Genomic DNA, 17,504 nt, shown 5'->3' with positions numbered 1-17,504 from the left:
TTAGTACACATTGAATTTGGAGAAAGGACTGAAGCAGGACTGTCCTGCTGCCCTTGAAACTGCCCAAAGAGAGGTTGCACCATCTGCTGGACTGCACCTACTGCACTTTGGACTCATGAAGTTTGGACTGTGTCTGTGGCTCCTGGCTCAGTCACACTTTATCAATGCCAGAAAATCAAAGCAGTGACTCCAAGGGTCAGTCGGCTGGCCCACTGGAACAGCACTAGGGACTTTGAAGCTGAAGAAGCCCAAACTTGCAAAGCAGTAGCCACTTCTGAGGATTTGCAACTGACAGCCACTGTGCACCCCAAGAGATCAATCAATGATGGCCAAACGTTACACCTGAGTAACTCAGACCCAGGAATTCTGTCAGAGTCCTGACTAGTCACCCGAGAGGGACCCTAGCCCCCATCAAGGATTTTCACTGCGACCGCTGTGTTTCGAGGCTGGTAGCTGAGCCGCAGTTGGCCTTCTACGGTCTCAAATAGGACTTCGTGGGACTCTGATCTCAATGGCCCAAGTTGCCCCACTTCACCTGTGGGCCGAGGAATCACAACAAAAACAACCCCGTCGATGACACAGCACCTGGATGACCTTTTAGCATCTTTTCATTTCACGTCCCCAGCATCAGGACCACTCCATTGTCAACTATGGTAGTCATGTTCTAAAGGCTGAAACTGGACTGAAAAAGGCTCTGTTGGCCAAGTACCTGTCCAAAGTATCCTTACTGACACCCAGACCTCTGCCTGGTCAGATGTGGTCACCCAAGTTGGGCCAGAGTTGCTGAAGAAACGCTTTCAAACTTTTCAAAAGTTTGCAAACTTTAAATTCACCAATACTTGTTTGGGGTAGAATTAACAGTTATTAAATGCTTTAAAATTAACTCAAATTCATAAAAATATACTCTATTTTTATAAATTGTTATGGTGTCTCTTTCTTGCTGTGCTACTGTACCGCCGTTGCGTCACTGACTCAGTGGAAGCGCAAACCTTACAACCATATATAAGAGGCCACACAAAGTCACTTTGCGTTGCTTTGAATGGCATCATAGGTATGGAGTAAGGCAAGGTCGTGTAAATTGCTGTTTTGCCTTACTTTGCTCAAGAGTGACATTCAATAACCATTGTGATGGGTGTTCCCATACAACACTCATGAATTTTAGTGGATCCCATATTTACTAACCCATGTAAACATGAAGATGCGCTGAAATCCTATGCTTCCCAGGTGAGGCGCAATGAGGAAAGATTTCTTTAATTCTCCTCTTTTTTTCCTCTTTTGTATGTGCTGCATTCTGCAAAACAATCCTGCATGCAACACAGACAACCTTGCAGGATGGTGCAAGGGTGCCTGCTTTGAAGCTAGGTACCCAAAACGATGCCTGCACAGTAGGAAAGGACAGGAATGCACCATATTGCTTAAATAGAGCACATTCCTTCCCTTTCCTTTAATGCAGAGGAGTGCAGCCAGGTGACTTGCTGTGCTGCCCTGCACCAAAACTTTGTAAATTTGGCTCTTAGTTCTTTTGTTTAAGCCTTACTGCTGGAAGCCACAACTAACAAGGTTTGACCGTAAGATTTTGCAATTGAGCCTAACTGAATCCAAGAAAGCTTACCTGGCCATATCACATAATACACCCAGATCCTCAGACTCTATAATTGTATTTTTGCGAGTTTTCAAATATCAGCCTCATCCATAACAGTAAAACATTCTGACATACTGAGTGAACATGTTTGAGTCCTCATGTCGATGTTGATCCAATATAAGAACTTGAACCTAGTTCCCCAGATCCCAGGTTGGTACTTCTGGCTATAAGGCTCCAGCGTTAAGATAACTAAGGAAGTGTGTCAATGTCCTCTGCCCAGGAGACACAAACCCAATTACCTTAAAATAGGTTTTGGAAGCATCATTTCCAACACTTAACTCTTTCAATCCTGTAATTAGTCACATTGTAAAATCCCTGGTAATTCAGAATGCCCCCCCAAATCTCTCAAATCGTAATAGACTGAACATAGAGAGTAGAAAAACCTATGTATGAGACAGTTGCAGAAGCTGCTCTACCTGCATCAGTATGTTTGTACCTTCTTCAGTTGAAATCCCTCCAAAGAAGTGTCCTTCACAAGCTGCCTAGCGGAGCCGACTGATTGAATGTTGCTAATGCGTTGAATTTCATGGATCACTGCGTTGGTGTATGGAAGCCTCTTCCGGTCTTCATATTGGATTGTCTTCTCCTCTCCAAGGACAGCATCCAGTTCCTTCTGGATTTTCTCTGGGGACAGACAATTACATTTTACTGTCTGAATAATTAATAAGCACTTTAGGATAATTCATAATATGTAAAACAAAAAACATAAAAAAAGTTATAAAAATGTTCCCACTGTTAGTTCTAGAGTAGCATCTTGCCCTCTTCTTTTCACTCAACGATCCACATTATTTTTTATAGAGTACTATGGTCACATGCTTTTACTAGGTGAAATGACATAGATGCTGTTATAAAAATGCAAGATATATGGTAACATATAAAACACTGACTGTTTTCTAGAATTTGTCACATTTTTTCCCAATCTATTTATATCTGTATGACCCTGGATGTCAGAACACTTTACTTAAGTTAAAGAAAAAGGAATAGTTTGCATATATGAGTAAACAATTGATCAGGAAATATAGGATAAAAATATACGAAAATAGAGATTCAGGGATTGGAACACAGAAGAACAGTTTATAGACATAGATGACGTAACCATATTCCTTTGTAAGAGACACAAAATTTGAACATTTTCAGAAGGATGCGTCTAGGTCAGTCTTATTGCTTATGAGATTTAGATAAAACTGTGAAATGTTGTTCAAACAAAAGTCTTTGTTGTTTTTTGTTGTTTTTTTCTGATCCTGTACTGTGGAGTAGTTCAGATGAATAGTAGGACAGAATACCACAATATGGATTCACTCGCATAACAAGATTGCTGGAGAGCCTTTTTAATAAAGAATTGTAGTTCAAGTGGAAGGGTTCTCATTATCATCAGAAGAAGAGCAGTTGTTCTGCAAGGTAGCTCTGGGTGGTAGGGTGTATAGTGTTGTTAATGATGCAGGCCACTTTAATTATTCTCCTTCTTTAACTAGCAATTTAAGGAGATCAAACTTTTCTTGTTCAAGAAACCAGATTGGCTGATGCCTACAGTGCTGCTTGTAGTGGGGCAAGATGGCAAAGTGTTGCCATAGTATGGTCTGGAATGGATTTAGGATTCACATATTTGTTTGAAAGCTTTAGCTGGTATGGGGGGTCTGTTGTCAAACAGGTGTTTCATGTAAAATTAAGCTCCTTTGGCAAAGGTGTCTATGTGGAATGGAAGGTTGAGATTTGTGTTGAGGTTGAAGAGCAAAGATTTTGTGCTCTTGATCATGAATATATTGGGAGTTTCCATCCATGATTGTACTGGGATAGAGCAGCTGGGATGGAACAGATATTCAACCTGTGGGTTGAGCAGGGCCTACCTTAGGGGTGAATTATATTTAAGAAAAGGGAAGGTTTAGAACTGGAAAAAGGGTTATTTGGCAGATTGACACAGCATTGTAAACTGCACATGGAGGCTCTCCAATGGCAGGCCTCAGTCATAGTTATAGGGCTACATAAATGGGTGGGGCAATCCATGCTGGAGGCTCACTAGTAGTATTCAATTTAGAGGCTCTGGTACATGTAATACCACTTTACTAGACAGTTATAAGTAAATTAAATATGCCAATTAAGGCTGATCCAATATTATCTTGTTTAGGGGAGAGAGCATAACCACCATAGCACTGGATTGCTAAAGCCACCCAAAACGAGGTCAGAAAAATAGAGGAGGTAGGCAAAAAGTTGGAGGGAAGACCACCCTAAGACTGTCAGGTCCAAAAGTATACCTTGAGGCAGAGGCGAATTATAAACAATACATTTAATGGCCATGCAATATTTCTGACCTTAATACTGTTGCATAATGTTTTCTTCAGTACTTTAATCTTCAGAATGTAGAGTCAAATTCACACACGAGGTTTTCGGACTTATGACTATCTCACACCATGAAACATACAGAACCAATCCTTGCGTAAGTTACACTGTATTTACATAGGTATATGAAAGGGCATAATGGTCAAGGACTGGAAAATGAGGCCTGTTGAGTCTTCTTCTTGATTGCAGAAGAAAGTGCAGATTCTCCCAGTAGCCAAGAGTCAGCTTGTACAGGTTAGTATATGTAGTACATGTTAAGAGGGTCCCAGCAAGGAGGAATACCCCACAAACGGGAAAACCCTGCTGCCACAATCTTGTGACTCATGATTGAAGATGAAGACTGGTGCTAAAGAAATCAGCAAGGCACCATTCTCTCCCTGACACTAGGAAGAAGGAACAAAGGCCAAGCAAGAATTCTAAATGTAGAATTTGAAAGGAATATCCAATTTCCAGATGCAAACATCAGGAATGAAAATAGAATCAAGCAGGCGATGATGATGAAAAAAAGGAAATAAATACACTGCAACACATCTTCATTTTGTGATTCTCTCTCTTGTATATGATTTATACAGGAACTGATATCACATTAAAATCTCTGTTATCTAGGATTAGGAACCTCCCTTAAAATCCTTTGGACAGACAATCATTGTGGGAAAGGCTGGTTATAAGGATTGCCTATGCCCCTTTCCTGAAAATCCTGGCAGTTGTTTGGTAAATTAAGACACTTACAATTAACATCTTCTGTATTGAATTATGAATTTATGTATGATGTGCCACACAGTCAGGTGACTGTGATCAGTTCAGGTGACATAGATGTTCAGCCACGCACTGAGCGCACCTCTTTGGACTATGGTACCGTGCAGCACCTGGAGCGCTACCGCCCTTCTGGAACACCCATGGTCTTTAGTAAGTTGTTGAAACTGCTCATGATACAGATATAACAGTAACTTACATACTTGCCCCTTTTCTTGTGGGTTGCAAAAACGTCTTCCTCATGGTATGAGTGAGAATAGATAGTTTGTATGAAGGCTAGGTTGCATGCCTGCATGTGCTCCAAAGTACTGCACTGTCTCATAAGGTCCGTCAGGGTTGGGACACCTAGGCCCTGATTTGAGAGGGCCTGGTGCCATATATCGCCATATAAGCACAATATTTTACACTTATGTGGCGATATTATGGAAAAAACGCTGCACCATATTTACAAAGTGGCACAATACATGCACTGCTCCACTTTGTAACCCTTTGTGCCACATAATGCCTGCACCAAGCATAATGTACGCAAGGTGGGCATTCCCTCATTATGGGGTCGACAAAAGTAACACAATGAAATGTAAAAGATTTCTTTGCATTATTTCTAGCGGCATTTTTAATGCCTGCGCAGAGCAGGTGTTAAAAGGAGGCCCACCATTGTTTTCAGTGGGCCTCAATATGCTTTGCATGATTAGTGTCAACATTTGTGGCGCTAATCCTGCAAAGTGCCAAACTAGCGTAAAAAATGTGGACGCTGGTTCCCTAACTACCGCCATGGTGCACCATATGTTTAATACAATGCATACTTGGTGGCATTAGGGGGGCACTAAGGGGCGCAAAAAAAGTGGCACTGCATTGGATGCAGCAGCACTTTTCTTAAATCTGCCCCCTAGTATGTCCAGGAGCTAGGAGGTACAAAGCATACATATCAGGGCAAAAGGATGATGTCACCAATTATGATTGTGGAAAGTCAGGATAAATCCCTCTGCCTTACACACTATTATTATGAACAGCTTCATACAGGCTATACTGGAGAATGACATCAGAGCCATGGAATAAGGCTTATTTACAGAAAGTAGTATCATTGGCCTAGTGGGCCTGTCCTGTATATCCGCTATATGGCATTTTGACTTTAATTCTACCAAGCCCAGCGAGTACCAACATTAACATTACCCAACCTCAAACTGATGAAAGGTGCATTTAACTGTCAGTTCCAGTCCAGTTTTGATCATTCCCTTCATTACAAGCTATAACAGGGTTAGATCCTCCTGATGCATGTACCCACTGGCAAGGGTCCCATCTCAGGCAAAAATTTCTGAGAGTGATGAGCGGTGTTGACTGGGTGGACACCTAATTTTAGTGGTCAGGACTACCTCATGGGTCACATGCAGTTGTTAAAGACCTGAAGGGAATTCTCTAGCCTTGTTGACCCTGTGATGGGAAAACACTGGTGGGATGGTGCACAGAGCGGGTTAGGTTTTGCCTAATAACACCGATGAAGAAACTCCCTGGTCCACAGTCAGGGCCCCAGACTGCTGAATGGAAGAAATATCGCTTGGCCTCTCAGTGGAGACTAAAAGCATCTCCTCTATGATGTCGTCAAAAAGAACAGCCTAAGAGGTACCATAAGGCCAATTCTCCTATTGAAGATTCACAAACTGAAGTGTGCATGTTCTAAACTGAGAAAGCCTGGTTCTACCTGGTGACATGCTTTCAGCATTGGGATGTCTGCTTTCAATAAGTGAATGTCAGATGCCCTGCAAAAAAGAAACCTGACAATCTACAAGATGTCTGTAATCATATGGCACTTCTCTTAGCCCATTAAAATAGAACCATCAGATTATGCATGACCGAGAGAGAGAGAGAGAGAGAGAGAGAGAGAGAGAGAGAGAGTACCAAGAGATGAGGCTTCCACAGACAGTGGAAGTGTATTGATGGCATTCCTGTGGTTGAACGTTGGAGACCCAGACACTGAAGTGAAGCAGATGGAGACAGAACTCTCCATAAAAAAATCAATGAGGTCCTTAAAGGCAAATGGCTGACCATTTGGCATATAGTACAAGTGAGGGGAAGGACTGAATTTCTGTTGTTCAAGGTGAGGGCGTTCCTCGGCATGAGATGTCCTTTTTTCTGTATCTGATTACTCCTTCAGGGATGCTGATAACAGTCATTTGCAGACGTTGCACTTCATTGTGCCCTTGTTTTGAATAATCCTGCCTGGAATCAGCCTCATCGCTGTCTGCTATGAGAGTCACCACATAGCACGAAGGCTGTGTCTGATGAACAGCCAGACAATGAAATTTAAGAAGAATCACCCCAAACAGGTTTTGAAACCTTACACACTGGATCCATATCTGTCTGAAGAATGTCTATAAAAGTGTGCCCATACTGCCCAGCTCTTTTCCGGGCCCAGTGGTTCATGAGCAACTATGGGAATGCCCTGCAGAAGACTCAAAGAACTGCTGTGTCACCAGCGCTGGATTACAATGACGTAAAGCCAGGCACAACTATTTATGAGCGGAAGGGGGTCCCCCCAGTATTCCTCAATTGTTCTTGTTGTGAACCACATTTAAAATCTCTGCAGGAATCAACCGTTGTGTGTTATTGGCAGTGTGCTCCAACTGAAAGACTGGTGCTGCCCTACCACTGTTGGAGTGAGACCGCTTCATTGCTGCAGGGATCTGAGCCCCGATCGGCCTGGAGAGTGAAGATATCTACAAGATTAAGATCTGCCTGGATGCCACCCCTGCCATCCCAGCATCCTCTTTGTACACAACCTACAGAAGCCAATTCTGCCAAAGATGATACCTCTTCCAAATAGGAGCACGACTCTGTGTAAAATTCCTATAATTGTTCTGTGTTATATTATACTGTGTGATTAAAGTACCTTCTTTTAATTCAAAGGTTAAGCACTAGACTGGACAATAGGTTATTCTTTCTGTTGACTGATTGTTGTGTTCTGAGCTCTTGTCCCGACACTACTTTCCTGAGAAGCCTTTGACTGCTCATGTAGGCTACCTTGAGAGTCAAGTATGGAAAGAATGTACTTGGCCCAGTGTGCGGAGCTATAGAAAAACATACTTATGTACTCTAGTGGCAAATGGCTTCATCTACCATGGTTAGGGCCGAGTAGCACCGTGGCCCTGCAATTCAAGTCTGAGACCTCACAAGTGGGCTGAACCACACTCGACTGGTGAGCCAATAATCCTTCTACACCCTCAGCGTATGTGAAATACTGAGACAGCATAGCCTTCTGCTAAACTAAAAGAAGCTCCACTTGGTGCTAGCTTACCATTAGCATAGCATGATGGACAAATGTGGGAGTAACATTCTTACTGTTGGCAAGGTTTCATAAATCACAGATTTATCTTGAGAAGACAATACAAAAGAGCTAGAGGTGTCAGGAAGATGCAAGCTCATGGTGAAATGGCATATAGTTGAAGTAATTTTTGTGATCCAACGGTAAGGGTATATGACTAACACAAAGAGAACAGTCAATTTGAACCCTCTGTGATTGAACCTTATAACAAACAAGGAAGATAACTTGCTGAACATTGTCACATGCTGTCTGACTTCAGTGAATATACAGTCATCATGTTCTCTCAATACATTTTGTTAAGCACATTGTTGAACAAATTGCGTAGATCTGGATTGGAAATATTGCAGTGGAAGAGGATATAAACAGGGAAGCTGGGAGGTGATTCCAGATATTGGCACTATTAGCTGCTCATATTGTTCAGTTGCCAGAGGTCAGGGCCACCAAGAACCAGTTTTTTCCCACGTCTTGAGATGTCCCCATCTCCAGCCATACATGTAGGGGAATATGTTGGTGGTTTGAGGGCACAATAGTATATCTCTTTGCATGCAGGGAAACATCACTATCTTGTGTGTTAACGCCATCTTATGCCAACTTCCTAGATCATTAGCTTGATATTCAGGAAGTTGCTATTATTGCAAGTGTGGCAAAAATCCAGCATGAAAGATCATTAGTAATGTTGTGATTTCAATTTAAGATGATGTTTTGATTTCCTGCTCTGAAATTGCTAACCTATGAACCACACTCTAACGAACCTCCAATTACAGGTCTGAAAACTGACAGGATATGGCTCCAGAAGGGGGTTAATCAAGAGCAATAGCAGATGCTGTTCAGCCGTCAAACAGACTGCACTATCTGACAAACCCCACAGTCTGACTGCCTCATTTGGATACACTTAGGAACTGTGGCCCTCATTATGCATTGGTGGTAAATCCCACTTACCGCCATGCTGATTGCCTCCAACATACCGCTGCCGCCGCGGATATCCACTTACCATATTATGAGACACACACACACCAATCTGTCACTATTCGGCCACACACAAAAATCCGCCAGCCCAAAGGTCAGTGATAAACTGGCGGTATCAAAACCCACACCGTTACGCAAAAAGAACTACGCCGACCACATAATGACTCACAAATCACCACGGCAGACATTCAACCGTGGTAAACCATTGGCGGTACATACCGCGCGCTCAAAATACACACACTCAAACAAAACAACACCACATTGGACAACTCAAACTACACACACCTGACACACATACACATACCACACCCACACACCCACACCACTATAAAACACACACCCACATTACCCACAACCCTTTACAAATAACAATAATTGCCAGCAGAGAGAGACAGCAAGAGCACTCACACAACCTGAGCCACATACCACCATCACCTATACACCACCCATGCACCTTACATCACACACCCTAACACATCACCCTACACATCCCCGCCCACACCACTGACACTACACTCATGGCACCACAACAACACCCCAGATTCTCTGAGGAGGAGCTGTGAGTCATGGTGGAGGAAATCATCTGGGTAGATCCACAGCTATTTGGATCACAGGTGCAGCAGATATCCATTGCTAGGAAGGTGAAGCAATGGCGGAGAATCGTGGACAGGTCAACACCGTGGGACAGCACCTCAGAAAAAGGGATAACATCAGGAAGAGGTGGAAAGACCTACAGGAGAAGGTATGTTCCATTGCAGCAAGACATCAACTCGCAGTACAGAGGACTGGCAGAGGACCCCCGCTTCCTCCCCCACAACTAACAACATGGGAGGAGCAAGTCTTGGCAATCATGCATCCTAAGGGTCTGGCAGGAGTAGCAGGAGGACTGTACTCTAGTAAGTCAACTCTCTATTACTATCACATCTCACTCATCCCAATGCCAATCCCTGCATGCTATACCAATGCATGGACACCACTCACAGACCTGCATGGACACCTATCACTACAACATGCATACTAGAGACAATCAGCTAGCCCAACAAATAACAACTCACACAAAGCAAAGCTGCCAGGGCAATAACAACAAGAGGGCAACCCACCCATGCACAATATGTCATACACAGAAACAATAACACTGCATTTACTTCCCCACAGGTACCCCAGCCAATGTCACCGGAGAAGAGGTGCCAGCAACATCCAGTCCCCCCACAGAAGATGCCCACAGTGATGATAGCAGCTCTGGTCGCCTGGATCTGGATGACCAACCTGGCCCATCAGGGACCTCAGGACAGGTGGTTACCAAGGTACAGTCTCACACCACCACAGAGCCTCCCCCCTCAGGAAACACCTCCACTGCACCCTCCCAGCGGGCCCATACCTCTGTCCCCAGGACACGTCAATCAGCAGTGTGTCCACCATTACAGGGGCCCCAGGGCACACCACAAACCCAGGACAATCAGGGACCTGGGGTCAGTGGCAGTGGGCACACGGTTGAGGGGACAGAGGCAAAGGACAACAGGGAAGCTGGGAGGACTGCTATGCACCAGGGGGATGACAGGCCCAGAGAACCGACTCTCCAGGAGGCACTCACTGCGATCCTGGGAGCATACCAACATTCCCAGAGACGCTAGGCCAGATCCTTGACAAGATGCAGGAGAGCATGCAGCTGCAGGAGGGACAGTACCTGGGGATCAGGGAGGACTTGAAGTCCATTATCACCACCCTGGTATCCATTGCAGGGGTGCTAGCAGACATGACCACCATTATGAGGGAGGCAGTGGCACACCAGCAGGCCCCTGACACTACCCAGACTACTGAATAGCCCTCCGCTGCTGCTAGTGGACAGGAGGCCCCTCCACAGGACCAACAGGCCACCAGAACCCCTCCCCCTGCAGAAGGAGAACCGCCCCGCAAATGCTCCCTGCGATCCAGGCCGAAGCCACAGACTATTGCCAAGACCCCCACCAGGAAATAAGACTCTCCTGATTGTCACCCTTGTGTCCCACTCTGTCACCCTGTCCACCTTGAACTGCCATTGCTCCCCTTCCCATGCCCCCTTGGACAATGCACCTGTGCTACAAATAGACTGGACTCTAACCTGGACTTTCCACCATCATGACCCTCGCCCATTGCACTTCCCCCTTTTCATCAGAGCACTGCAATAAACACACTTAGAAAAAAGGTATAGAGTATGTCAAATGATTTCAAAATGTATTTGTTTAACAAGGTTAAGAAATTGCAATTCAACTGTACAGTAATGTTTACATAGGAAAGACCTGTAGTTGGCTGCAGTGAGCACACCAGGAGCAGTAGTGGGGCATCAACATCTGCAAAAAGAGATGCCAATGGGTACAGTGAGTGGCCATAGAAGTAGGAATTCACAGCCTGCCAGTGACAATGCCACACATCAAACTGTCAATGAAATGTGAAATAACGCTGTCTTACCTGTGTGTCATTGGAAGTATTGACGAATGACTCCACTTCTGTTCTCCTCATCCTCATCCTCTGCCTCCTCATCTTCACTGTCCACAGGGTCCCCTGCTGCCACACGGCCATCTCCAGCTCCTTCTCCTCCTGCAGAAAAGGCACATGGTTTCTTAAGGCAAGGTTATGCAACATGAAGCATGACACGATGATCTGGCAGACCTTCTTGGGTGAGTAGCACAGGGATCCACCAGTTAGATGGAGGCACCGAAACCTGGCCTTCAGGAGGCCAAATGTACGTTTAATAATCCTTCTTGTTCGCCCATGTGCCTCATTGTAACGTTCCTCTGCCCTTGTCTTGGGATTCCTCACAGGGGTCAGTAGCCATGATAGGTTGGGGTAACCAGAGTCACCTGTAAATATCGAGGGACAACTGTTAGCCACACACTATGCCATATGGCCCACACCATACACCAACATCCACTGTGTGGGAATCAGGGCTCACCTATTAGCCACACCCTGTGCCTCTGGAGTTGGGCCATCACATTTGGGATGCTGCTATTTCTCAGGATAAAAGCTTCATGCACCAAGCCTGGATACTTAGCACTAACATGGGAGATGTACTGGTCCGCCAAACACACCATCTGCACATTCATCGAGTGATAACTTTTACGATTTCTAAAGACCTGTTCATTCTGGCAGGTGGGGGGACAAATGCAATATGTGTTCCATCAATCGCACCCTTGATGTTGGGGATATGTCCCATTGCATAGAAGTCAGCCTTCACTGTGGCCAAATCCTCCACTTGGGGGAAAACAATGTAGCTGCACATGTGTTTAATCAGGGCAGCCAACACTCTGGTCAGCACTATTGAGAACATTGGCTGTGAACCTATTGCCAAAAACTTTAGCACAGATAGAACTTGCACAAAAGAGGGGATCCCAGTGGGGTGATGGATAGTAGATATCAGGTCAGGCTCTAATTGGGCACACAGCTCTGTGATTGTGGCCCTATCAATTCTATAGGTGAGGATAATGTGCCTGTCCTCCATCGTTGCCAAGTCCACCAGGTGTCTCTACATGCGGGGATGTCTCCATCTCCTATTCATCTATAGCGGTTGCAGTCCATGGGGTAAAATAGTGAGCAGCTGGTCATTATCTGTACATTGTAACCACTACAGTTCCATGCATATTGTGATTGTTACAATATATTGGTGGCATATGTCCAGAATGTGAAATTGTGAACTGTGACTCAGTTAGGATCCATGGCGTCCGCCTGTCCAGTATGGAGGGACAGTAGGAAATGAGGTAATTCCGCTGACGTTGAGTGCCGTTGTGGGAGGCGGTCGGGAACAGCCGTGCAAATCTTTATTGGTTATCATTGGGCCCCATGGGGTATAGTGGACAATGGTGATGTATGCCGGCAGTGACAGTACGCACCGCTGCGGACGTGACTGCCATTTTCTATCTGTTCACTTACTTGATACCTGACCTTCAACAGGAGAGGACCTACACTGCATGTGCTGTTGTGACCTGTGTCTGGGACCTACCATGGCACGTGTGACTGGGAAAAGGACACCTGCCTTCACCTCGGCGGAGTTGGAGCGATTAGTGGATGGGGTCCTACCCCAGTACCGACTGCTGTATGGGCCTCCAGACCAAGAGGTGAGCACACTGTGGGTACGATGCATGGGGCATGGAAGCATGGAGTGCTGTGTGTGAAGGCCTCATGGAGGAGGGGTTGGTGGATGGGCCCTGGGCAGCATGCAGCATGTATGCTGGGCCGGGTCTGCTAATGGGGATGGGAAGGGGTATGGTTGACCATGAGTGTAACAGGCAGTACGGTCTGACTAATACCTTTCCCTGTGTGTATTTTCTCTGCAAGTCAGTGCCCATCAAAAGAAGGGTATATGGCGTGCCATCGCCAAGGACGTGCAGACCCCGGGGGTCTAAAGCAGGCAGAGCACCCACTGTCAGAAACGGTGGGAGGACCTGAGACGCTGGGCATGGAAGACAGCGGAGGCCCAGCCGGGGATGGTCCCCCAACGAGGAAGGGGTGCCCATCAAACCTATACCCCCCTGATGGCCCGCATACTGCCAGTGGCCTATCCGGAGCTGGATGGACGCTTGGGGGCATCACAGCAGCAGCAAGGGGGTGAGTACAGTGCCCTTCATTTCTACTTACGCCTGGTGGGGTGGTATCGGGGTGGGGGATGTGGGCCTGTGGGTGCCCCTAGGCCAGTCCTGACATTGCAGAGTAGGTCCCATGTTGGGCATGGTTCTTATGTGAAATTCCTCCAACCTAGCTAGTAGGCATCCACTACTGGGCATGGGTGTGTGGGTCTCAGGTATGCTGCAGTTTGTGGTATGTGTCCCTTTCCATGGCCTGGTGACTAGCAGTGTAACTGGTAGTGCATTGCCTAGTGCGTAGGACTGTTCCCTTTGTGTGAGGGTGTTGTGTACGCCAGCGGTGGTATTGGAGCCGCCATTGACCAAGTGTATCCTTTGTCTTCCCCCCTTTTTGTTTTGTCATCCTGTCCTTATGTGCATTAGCATCATGTGGCGGAGGAGCAGAGGTACCGGCAATGGAAGGAGCTGCATCCTACAGGACCCAGGAGGCCGAGTACTCCGACAGTGAGGGCACCACTGGGACGGAGGGTGAGGGGAGCACCACGGTGGAGACTGGAGGGGACAGTTCGAACACGGATACCTGCTCCGATGGAAGCTTCCTGTTGGTGATGGACACCTCTGTGCCCACCCCCAGCTACAGGTACAGCCGCCACCCCCGTACCAGCACCACCCTCCCAGCAGCCCCTCAGCGAGTTTCCCGTGCCCCATGCCAGCTCACTCAGGAGTGTGGGCATCTCTTTCGCCCCAGGCACCTCAGGCTCTGCCCCAGTTAGCTCTGCTGCCCTGAGTGAGGAGGCTATTGACCTCCTGCAATCCATCTCTGTTGAGCAGTCAACCAATGTGAATGCCATCCAGGGGCTGGCAGCCTAAATGCAACAGTCCAAAGCATTTCTGTGGGGCATTCATACTGGCTTGGTGGCCCAACAGAGATCAATCCAGGCTCTGGCGTCCTCTCTGATGGCAGCTATTGTCCCTGTTTCCACCCTCCTCCCTCCAACTTCCTCTACCCAATCCCATTCCCCTCAACCCCAACCTATCCCAAGCACACAGGCAGACGAGCATGCACACAGGACAACACACAAGAGTGGTTCAGGGAGACACAAGCACCACACTTCATCCCACAGGCACTCACACAAACACCATCCAGATGCAGAGATACCAACATCTACTGCCTCCACTGTGGCCCCCTCCTCCTCGTCCTCCACCCTCCTCCCATCACCAGCTCACCTATCAGGGCACACACCTCACTGGCAGTCACCAACCCCACATCCACGGACACGTCCCCTGTGTCCTCTCCCACTGTGTCTGTGCCCCCTCCTTCCAAAGTACACAAATGCAAGCACTCAGATACCCAACAGCTATCCACCTCACAACAGCATCCAGCCCATGCACCTGTACCCAAACACAGCAGACTGACTCCTCCTACAACCACTCCCTCTTCCTCCATTCCCAAACCTTCTCCCTCTCCCCCCCCAATGTCCCTAAGAAGCCTTTCCTCTCCACCATTGACCTCTTCCCTACCCCTCCCCCCGTCCTTCACGTCAGGCCAGGGTGGTCAAAACCCAGGCAAGCACCTCAGCCACCCAGTCAATGGGCACAATACTGTCCCCAGCAACTCCAGGTGGGAAAGGATCCCGGCCACCAGCCAGCCAGACGGAAAGGGTGCCTGCCCGAGGTGCTGCAGGAAGGAAGGGCAAGGAACCAGCCCCAATTGCTGCAGGAATGAAGGGCAAGGAGCCAGCTCCAAGTGCTGCAGGAAGGAAGGGCAAGGAGCCAGCCCCAAGTGCTGCAGGAAGGAAGGGCAAGGAGCCAGCTTCAAGTGCTGCAGGAAGGAAGGGCAAGGAGACAGCCCCAAGTGCTTCAGGAAGGAAGGGCAAGGAGCCAGCCCCAAGTGCTGCAGGAAGGAAGGGCAAGGAGCCACCCCCAGCTGAAGGAAGGAAGGGCAAGGGGCCTGCACCAGCAGGCAGTAAGGACAAGGGGCCTGGTGCTGGGACTCAGTCGGAGACCCCACTACCAACCAAGGTGGTTCAGCCACCTGAGGCTACTGGGGATGGGCTGGAGCCTCCCCCCACCACCAGCTCTGCCAGCAGCGCCGCCACCAGCACCACTACCAGCACCAGTGGGAAGCTGTCCGAGGCTGCAGGGGATGGGATAGAGCCTTCCCCCACCACCACCACCAGCTCTGCCAGCAGCACCACCACCAGCACCACCACCAGCACCACAACCACCACCAGCACTAGTGGTCAGTCGTCAGAGGCAGCAGGGGATGGGCTGGAGCTTCCCCCCACCAGCAGCAGCAGAAGCAGTGGGCAGCCGTCCGAGGCTGCAGGGGATAGGCTGGAGCTTCCCCCACCACCACCAGCAGCAGCAGTGGGCAGCCGTCCGAGGCTGCAGGGGATGGGGTGGAGCTTCCCCCCACCACCACCATCAGCAGCACCACCACTGCCACCACTGAACAGCCGTCCCCCCCGGTAGACATTCTGTAGACCTGTGTCCATGGGCTGTTGTGCAGCCTGCCCCCTGCAAATCCAGTGGGTATGACACCCACCTGAGAGACTGTGAACTTGCACTCCCCAAGATCTGCATCACAGGGCACGATGCCCCCTCCAGAACCAGTGGAGATGCCATCCACTCACCCCATCCTCCCCAGGATGAAGATCACAGAGCATGATGTCCCCTCCAGAACCAGTGGAGATGCCGCCCACTCACCCCATCCTCCCCAAGATGAAGATCGCAGGGCACGATGCCCCCTCCAGAACCAGTGGAGATGCCTTTCACTCACCCCATCCTCCCCAGGATTAAGATCACTGGGCACGATGCCCCCTCCAGAGCCAGTGGTGATGCCATCCACTCACCCTATCCTCCCCAAGATGAAGATCACAGGACACGATGCCCCCTCCAGAACCAGTGGAGATGCCATCCACTCACCCCATCCTCCCCAGGATGAAGATCACAGGGCACGATGCCCCTTCCAGAGCCAGTGGGCAAGTCACCCACTTGAGAGACTGTGGCCTTTCTGTCCCAGGACAGAGTAATGGGCATGTTGCCCCTTCCAGAACCAGTGGGCAAGTCACCCACTTGAGAGACTGTGGCCTTGCACTCCCCAGGACCAAGCACAGGCATGTTGCCCCCTCCAGGACCAGTGGCGTTGTTCTATCTGCTGGCTGAGGTGCCCCCGTTCCCCATCCCCCTGAGGTGCCTGCCTATTTTTGACCTGATGCTCCTGCAGTGTTCTCTCCATGTTGTTGCAGGAGTCAAGTGAGGCCTTGGACTTTGTAATGTGCCCCTGTGGCCCATGAACATTGATGACTGGGCAGTATCCCTACATTTGAAAATATGTATCTACCTTTTGATTTGGATGCACGTATTGCTACTATTTATCCTATTACACTCACTTTGATCTATTGGAGTTGTCCTTGCATTATTCCTGAGGGATACGGGGTAAATATGTTTTGTTATTGCATCTGCTTGTGTGTATGGTGCTGGGGATGGGGGTGTTGCGTGTGTGTGTCACTCTCTTTTTCCTACCCCCTCCCCTGTGTGCTAGGCAGCTGTACTTACCGTTGTCGTCTTCACCGTCGTTACTGTTTGTCGTGGAGCAGCACGTAGAAGATCACAGAGAAGACATGCAGCTCGGGCTGCATGGTGGCATGGTTCTTCTCTGAGTCTCCACAGGTGAGTCATTTCACTTCTGAGCTCTGTTTCCGCCAGGCTTTTGATGTCATTGGTACCGCCCCGGAAAAGGTGGCAGATTGGACTGTCTCAAGACAGTGGGTGAAACATTGTCTTCCGCCTGGCTGTAGGTGGTTACCGCCGTAGTGCCTGTTGATTCCGCACCGGCGGTCGGTGTGTTAAAGTGGCTGTCTGTCTGAGCTGTTTCCGTCATGGTCATATTTTGGCGGTACTTACTGCCAGCCTGTTGGCAGTATTACTGCCACTT

General features: G+C 48.1%; 1 protein-coding gene across 2 annotated transcripts in view; it reads right to left on the bottom strand.

Moving 5' to 3' along the window:
- Positions 1–17,504, bottom strand: part of LOC138265292 (cytochrome P450 2J2-like) — a 177,360-nt gene that overhangs the window by 50,474 nt on the left and 109,382 nt on the right. For both annotated transcript variants that reach the window (XM_069212897.1, XM_069212898.1), the window contains exon 7: positions 2,079–2,266. In XM_069212897.1, coding sequence (XP_069068998.1) covers positions 2,079–2,266 — 188 coding nt within the window. The remainder of the gene's footprint in view (positions 1–2,078; positions 2,267–17,504) is intronic.

This window comes from Pleurodeles waltl, chromosome 11, assembly GCF_031143425.1.
Source record: "Pleurodeles waltl isolate 20211129_DDA chromosome 11, aPleWal1.hap1.20221129, whole genome shotgun sequence".
NCBI lineage: Eukaryota > Metazoa > Chordata > Amphibia > Caudata > Salamandridae > Pleurodeles > Pleurodeles waltl.
Note: the sequence above shows the minus strand (reverse complement) of the source record. Positions and strands in the feature narration are given on the sequence as shown.